Source organism: Zea mays, chromosome 3, assembly GCF_902167145.1.
Source record: "Zea mays cultivar B73 chromosome 3, Zm-B73-REFERENCE-NAM-5.0, whole genome shotgun sequence".
NCBI classification, from domain to species: Eukaryota; Viridiplantae; Streptophyta; class Magnoliopsida; order Poales; family Poaceae; genus Zea; species Zea mays.
In genome coordinates this window covers 188,968,702-188,976,216 of record NC_050098.1, presented here as the reverse complement: position 1 = coordinate 188,976,216, position 7,515 = coordinate 188,968,702, and the positions used below count along the sequence as shown (strand labels likewise).

At 44.3% G+C, this 7,515-nt stretch overlaps 1 protein-coding gene across 2 annotated transcripts; it reads right to left on the bottom strand.

The window, feature by feature from the left end:
* Positions 1 to 2,001: 2,001 nt before the first annotated feature.
* LOC100191628 (Protein RETICULATA-RELATED 6 chloroplastic) lies at positions 2,002 to 7,515 on the bottom strand. 2 transcript variants are annotated; one of them, XM_008673808.4, is made up of 8 exons: positions 6,385 to 7,515; positions 5,823 to 5,952; positions 4,958 to 5,488; positions 4,596 to 4,703; positions 3,918 to 4,463; positions 3,507 to 3,629; positions 3,347 to 3,398; positions 2,002 to 2,650 (listed from the first exon to the last, which is right to left on the bottom strand). In XM_008673808.4, the coding sequence occupies exons 1-7, from the start codon at positions 6,999 to 7,001 to the stop codon at positions 3,348 to 3,350; spliced, it is 2,106 nt and encodes a 701-aa protein (XP_008672030.1). In that variant the 5' UTR covers positions 7,002 to 7,515; the 3' UTR covers positions 2,002 to 2,650; position 3,347. The 2 variants fall into 2 exon arrangements, with proteins under 2 accessions (XP_008672030.1, NP_001130529.2); NM_001137057.2 differs by lacking the exon at positions 3,347 to 3,398 and having other exon boundaries at positions 2,124 to 2,650; positions 6,385 to 7,436.

Sequence of the window (7,515 nt, the reverse complement as noted above, 5' to 3'; positions counted from 1 at the left end):
ACTGTTTTATCCCCATGAACTTCAGGAAAAAGGGGATATAAACATCTTGCAAACAAAGTCTTGTGATAATCTTGCAGATCTATTCACGAAATCTCTACCATACTCTACATTTCAGAAATGTGTTGAGGGGATTGGTATGAGAAGACTTAAGTGCTTGCAAGGTTCAGGGGGAGTAATTCCCCATGATATATAACCTGTATTGAACCATCATATTACACTCTTTTCTTTGTATGAGTTTTGCCGTTGCTAAGGTTTTCTCATTCAAAGTTTTTAACGAGGTAATATCAACAAAGTTATATGCTTCATCATTGATTTTCCCCACAGGGGTTTTTATACATGATGATTACAAGCATATTTTCTTTTGGAGACTATGTGAGATGATTCTCATTATCCAAAAGACATTGTGTACTCCTTATTTTTCCCACAGGGTTTTTGAGGAGATCAAGAATTTGATGACAGATTGCAGATGATCAAATGGATTAGGATTGATCAAGTGGGAGTGTTACAAAATATTTGTACATGTGATCTAATCCCTCCATGTGACAGTTATTCCCAAGGGACACACCCCTTGGGAACGCTTGTATATATACTACCCTGCCTGCAATAAAGAAACCATCCCTGTCATTTGTCTCTGTTTTCTCCATTTGGCACTGAGCACTGCAATAGACTACAACAGTGCGGACTGCGGAGACCGGAGAGATCACTGGTCCTGCTCGGTGACGGGGCCGGGGCCTGGCCTCGGCTGCCGCGGCTACATGTGGCAGCCAGAGGCGACGACCAACCTGGCAAAATGTGAGGCGTCAGTGTATTGGCTGTACGCCGGTGCACTGCACAGTACGGTTTTGACCCCGTCTCTGGCACTCTAGCTGGCGCCTGGCGGCCGTGGGCAAGTCATGTGAAGCATCTAGCCACGGTATCTACTTGCCTTGTATAAAAAAGACAGAATTCTAAACTTGCCATTTTTAAAGGTAACTAGATTTAATATGTTTAGTATAAATATATATTTTAATGCAAAGGTACTTATTTATATTATATATTATAAATATTAATGTTTATATATATAGCGTATGGTGGTTAGGTTGGTAACGAAACTCTAAATTTTACACTATAAGATTTAAAGATCGAATCAGATTAAAATCAAGCTCTATTTTTATTTATTTTTGAACTAAATTTTATTTAGCGTCCTAAGAATCATTTCGATCGTGATCTAATACCAGCTTTGACGGTGCATTCATCTCTGGTTCTGTCCCATCATATATGCTGTCACTGTTGGGATTTGGATAAGTGGTCCAAACCAAAGATGGCTCTGTCCGTGGGAGTGTGAGCAGGCAGCGCAGCAAATTTTATAGGCTCCTGTGATAAAGAAGACGATTCAAGCAGTTGCTCCGTTGGACGGTTGATGAGACTCACTCGGGAACTGGATTCGTGCGACAACGGCACGAGGCTACCGCATGGGGTTTGGTTGCACGAGCGTGACAGCCTGATGGATCCCTGCGCTGCGCTCGCCGTACTTGAAGGAACAGGTAGAACCTGTGCACGAGGTGATAGATGCCCACTAAGCATTGTCTCCTTGTTTCAGACTTTTTGAGCAGAGAGCGATCTGATGATTCTAGCACGAACCAACAATATCACTTCTGTCATGCCATGAATTCTTCGTGACTGCAGTGCTCTGTACCTTTTTTGACACGCGGTTACGAGGAAGAAATGCCACGTGAAGCCAGCCTATTTGGTTTGACATCAGGCATGCTGCTTGCCTGGCACTGGCAGGCAGGCAGGCAGCCATAAGATTCCCACGCGTTGGATTTTGACTTCCTGGGATCAGATCTGCCTGCCGCAGCCGGAGTGCCGGGTAAACTTTGCGTGGCCCGGGATTCAATCCAAACAGGAGCGGAGAGGATACATGCTGGTAATCTGTCAAGAAAAAAACCGACTTCATGGTTCACCACTCACTGACTCACCAGCGTTGGAAAGGCAAACGTGGAATACTGGAAACATAGGGACTAGTTTGATCACACCACAGCAATACCACAGGAAACATCAGGCCGTCGCACGGTTCGTTCAGACAATAAAATCACACGTGCACTCTGGATTCAAGTGCATTGCATACAAGGTGCATCACAATTCACAAGCAACGATCCTGATCCTTTTTGCCATGTGACAATCTCCAGTAATGTTTTCTGAACAAATTTCACGTGTAAAATGCTGTACGTGCTCCAAAGAATTCTTCGGCCGTCTCCTCTATGAATGTACAAACGGTATTCACCCCATGATGGTGTGTAAAAATGGCTGTGATCATAACAAGTCGAAAGTCTTCAAAAGCTTTACTCTTCAGGATTTCAGATTCGTCTCTCCACATGACGCGATGGCTAAGCTTCACAGCCTGGCTCTAAGAAGACAGTCCCATTTATATGCATGTACGGTTTGTCTAGTATACGGTGTGCCATGGAAGGAAGCTGCTCTGTGTTTTGTATGGCCACTGCGCGATAACTTATGTCAAGTCATTTGACTGGTTACTGCTGTCGTCCGCATTCTGTACCTCTGCCGTGCCACATTCTAGCAGTGGCATTTCAGATGCGCTCGAAACCTCAGGAGAAGGCAGCTCTTTGTTAGTTCTTTGCACGCCTGTAACTCGTGCAAGATCGATCCATTGCTGCAAGAAACATGGTGTCAGTACAGCAAGATGCATCACAAATACTACCATGAATCATGGAATTTCATCAAGTCCTTCTATTGTAATGTTTTATTTCCTTCCCAAGATATTCAATAGAATTTTATCAATAGGGCCTGTTTGGATCCTCATTTTGGAGAAATTAGAATTTACTTTATAGACTAGGTTATTTGGCTTGGAATTTGACATTCCACAACTTTCTGAAGTTAAGATATAAGTTTGTCTTAAATTCATAGGATGTGAGAGATAAAAATTGATTCCTCATGATATGTTTCTGCTATATAACTTGTAAAAAGTATGCACGTACGCTCGCTCGTTGCGAGCCTGCAGCGGATTATTAATTTCATTGATTTTGACTAAATTGTGATTATTAGAATAGATTTCAGTTCCAAGGATCCAAATGGGGACTGAAAGAAAAGCCCACTCAAGAAGCAACAATAAACTTAATGAGTGTTGATTGTTCCTTTTATCTCCATTAAACCAGGACCAGCCTAAAATCATATATGCTGAAGTTCGTGCAGCTAATTTGAACAGGCAAAATAAAAATGCCAGATATTAAGCAAACAGTTCCAGAGTCCAACGCTCAACGCTAGCACCTAGCGGACTGAGTTGCATTCTAACTATGCCTACAAATTGAACAACCAATCATTAGAAGTAGAGGGTTGCCCACTTGCATACCTTATTCTACAGTCTTTGGTCCTATGCTATAAGAAAGAGTCTGTAAATTCTTCTGTTCAAAGAAAGAGAACACTATTTTTTGGTGTTCAGCCAACTTCAAAAGTGCAGATTTAAATACCAAAACATTATCAAGTTAATGTAAAGTGCAAAAGTGTTAAACCTGTGTTCCCCAGTATGAGTTAACTGTCCTTGAAACAAAGGACAACAGGTTAGCAATAAGTGGCTGGTCATAGTAGGCCATCAGATTCTCTCCTAGCCGATGCTCAATCAGACCAGCTATGACCTGAAACATGTTCATTGGAAAAGGTTAACACTCCTGTGTAAAATAGAGCAAATTATAAGCTGCATTTACTAGAATAACCTATTGCATCAGTGAGTTACTGGTTGCACATTATCTGCAGTTGCAAGGCCTAATCTTGATGTTAACGACTTTCCATTCTCAGCATGTAGTATTATTACAACAAATTTTGACCATTACCGACATATGCCCCGATACATGCAACCACCCACAAAATAGCTTCGCATAACTAATATCATTTGAGTAAACAGAAAGATGCTCTTGGCAAACTACCTGATATCGCAGGTTTGCTGATGTTCCAAGGAAGCAACTATAAACAGCTGCTGATTTCCAGATCGGAGATCTTTTGCGCCCCACTTCCATATTTGCAGAAGGTTTAAGAATCCGACGGGCACCATATAAGACATCTGAAGCAACTCCAGCTCCAATACTAGAAATGAATCCAACTCCAGCAAGTTTTAGACCACCCATAAGCACCGATGCAAACCTCTGGTTAATGTTCCAGTTCTGCCCAACAATACCCTTTTGAAATGCATTATCTGGCAGTGATCCTAAAATTCCTTTCAGAAGCTCCACACTCTCACCAGAGCCATCGTCGGCAAAAGATAAGAGTGAAATTGTAGGTGCAGGAAGCCACACTGTAAAGAAGTCAACAACAGAACCCCTAATTGTATCAGTGAGAACATAGTCGATCTCTTCAAAAAAACGTCCTTTTCGTTTTTCATATTGTGCTAGAAGAGTGGTAGTTATTGATATGGCCTCTTCAATAGCTAATCTATTCAGAAACTTGGGGTCTGCTAGCAACCTTTCACGAAAACCCTGCAGAAAATGGGCAGCTTTAAGTTTCAAATATATAATAATCTCTTCCTACCTAAACTACTAAGCAACATCTTTGATTGGCATTTCCAAAAGGGGAAAGAGTGCGAGATAAAGAGTACAGGAGCTGCTTACTTGGAAACGGTGAATCAGTTCAGCCATGACAGGGTATTTCTCGAGGTCAAAGAAGTTCTGCAATATCTCAGGAGAAACTACACCAAGATCTATTCCTTTCTGAAGATCCTGATACAGAAATACAATAAATTTCATCAGCTCCGATGTAAGAAAATATGAGTACTTATAATAGCAAGATAGACTTCAAAACGAGTTACCATAGGTTCATAACAATATTTCTTGTTCTACAGTTCATGTATAACAATCAGTACTGATTGCATTTTCCTTTAGACTAATAGCTACTCCCAAGATGTTACAGGAAGCAGGTAATACATATAGCACCAAGAGCACTCAGCTTATACTGAGAAAGAATGAGTGATAACCTGAGGTAAAGCTTCACGCCTCCTGCCAGCAGCATTCATAACTCTAGCAATTTCAGCACGATCAAAGCAATTCCGACTGCATGGCTTGGCAGCAGAGTACCATAAGAAATCAGCTACAGGGATTTCACCTTCTCTCCTTATACTTTGCCTCTCAGGATCAAGAAGTATCACAACTTGATTTTTCTTTTGCATCTTTTTAGATATCCTAGCAGGAACGCCAATTCCTCGTGGCCCATACATTACATGACTCGCACCAGTTACAACAACGAGCATTCCTGAAGGATCTCCATTACTAATTTCTTTCATTATTGTCTGGGACATGGTATAATCATCGACTACTCTTGCCTGTGCTGATAAATATGAGCTTGGGCCAAAAGGGGAACCACGAGTTGATGAAATTTTGTCTATCAATGATCGACCTGAGATGGATGTAAAGCCAGAAACGAAGCCTGAGCCAGCTGGAGGAGCATAAAGCTTTCTTTGAGCTTTTGAAAGGCTTCTAATTCCTTCTGCTTGCACAGTTCTTACCACCTAGTCAAGAAAAAGTATTGGATAATATTCACACGGTAATGTAGGGTAAGCTAAGCTTACATATTACATTTACATATCAAATATGCATCATATCAGAGATTTACTAGCGAAGGGTTGAAAAGACGTGTGGCAGAGGTGCTTAAGCAGGCAAAGATATTACTATACGTGGTACAAGAAAAACCTCTCCTGTTTGAATAACGCAAATCAATTTTAAATTATTACAATTTTAGAATGCTACAATCCCACAATTCAGAAGTATAAACGAACAAGATTACTTATGGCTCCAATATGCCTGAATCACATACAGTTATCTTGAGAACCAATTAATAATTACCTCAAGTGGAGTCCCACATGCAACAAGCTTTATTCCATTATCACGGCAGTAATTCAGAAGTGGTTCATACTCCTGCCATCGCTCTGGTGCCCAGTGAGATGTATAAAGCCTTAAGGTATTGCCATCAATTCTGCATAATGCAAAGAATTGTTACAAATTCATCCACATGAAGTGTTGGAAGGCTTTCTCTGCTAGAAGATATAACAAATATAGGCGAAAGGTAAACCAACACTATAGTACTTTAATTGAGCTTAACCTGTGTGGAACCTATATGGTTGAAATAGTAGTAGTCCTGTAGATACAGATAGTTATATCAAACCCTCGAGGATGGAACTTAAGAGTAGCAGTTTATTGGGGCAGGGTCAAACTACCAGCTAGACATTTTTAGTTATCCTAGCAGAGCCACGGTTCTGGCTCTTGCCACAAGCCATTTCCCTACTTCTCTACCTATGAAAAGCAATTCATATTGTATGTAATGTTGCTCAGCTATACTTGTCACAAGTAGCAAATGGTAAGATTCGTTGTGTTAATTAAGCCAAATAAGTAAGGTAACTGCAACAACCTGCCATCCATGAACCGATTGAGCTGCTCCTGGAGGTCGCAGGGAAAGGCCTCGAGCGCGAGGGAGATGCTCCTCCCGGCCTCGGCGCAGCCGGCCGCGAGCTTCCTGACGATCTCGAGCTCGAGCACCCTGTCGTCGCGGTCGGGCACGAGCTCGGACTCACCGAGGTACACCACCCGGGCCGCAATCAGCTTCTCCCACACCCTCCGCCGCGCTTCCTTCCCGACGGCCTGGGGCTCCCCAATGACCGTGGCGTCGTATACCCTCGACAGAGCAGGCTCGTCCGCTGGAGGCGGAGGCGGAGGCGAGGCCGGAGAGGCGGGCGCCTGCGCCTGAGCCGGCGTCGGTGGGGCCGGCTTGTCATCGCCTGCCGCGGCGGAGGCGGCGAGGGGAAGGGACTGGAGGACGGTGGACGCTGCGACTAGCGAGGGGACGAGGACGAGGAGGTCCCGGCGTGTGGCGGCGGCGGCGGCGGCGGCGCAGAGGCGGCCGCGCGTGGAGGCGGAGGCAGAGGCGGGGGTGGCGGTGGAGGAAGAGGTGAGGAGCGGCGGCTTGGTGGGGAGGTGCGGTTTGAACCTGAGGGCCCCCGAGGTTCGGGATGGCGCGTGCGGCAGCATCCTCGTGCGTTGATACGGCGGTGGGGGCGGCGAGGCGCGCCCGCGCTGGTGCCGGTGCACGGCGATGGGGGTGAAATGGAGGACCTGGGAAAGCACGAAGCAGTTGGAAATAGACTCTTGAACGGACTTGGAAATCTCGGTTATTTCGCTTCTCAACAGTAGTTTGAACTTTGAGGCATGTTTCTATCAAATTTGTCATCAAAAGCCTAACCTACAGGCTACAGCCAACATGCCATCCACTCGTCACTAGAGGACAAGAGAGCCGTGTGCTACACCAGTTTCGATTGGATTATTTTCATTTTCACCGGCAACGGAACTCTTTGACCTGCCCGGCGGCACCAGCAGGCAGCACAGCCTCACAGTGCTAGATTTTCGGGCGAAATTCTTGTGGCGAAAATAGTGGCGACTTTTCATGGCAGAGCTCGAGCGGCAGTCAGTATTCGCTAGCTGCTGTTGTTTCAATTTGTGGTGGGATCCGGAACCTATATGTGCTCGGAAACCAGGGAAGGGAGAA

Bases quoted from the DNA above. Each gene is read 5' to 3' on its own strand.
- LOC100191628 (NM_001137057.2), bottom strand. From the start codon at position 7,001: ATGCTGCCGCACGCGCCATCCCGAACCTCGGGGGCCCTCAGGTTCAAA. The intron at 5,953-6,384 runs GTTGTTGCAGTT...TGCATTATGCAG, and splicing joins AATCGGTTCATGGATGGCAG to AATTGATGGCAATACCTTAA. The intron at 3,630-3,917 runs GTAGTTTGCCAA...AACATGTTTCAG, and splicing joins CAGCAAACCTGCGATATCAG to GTCATAGCTGGTCTGATTGA.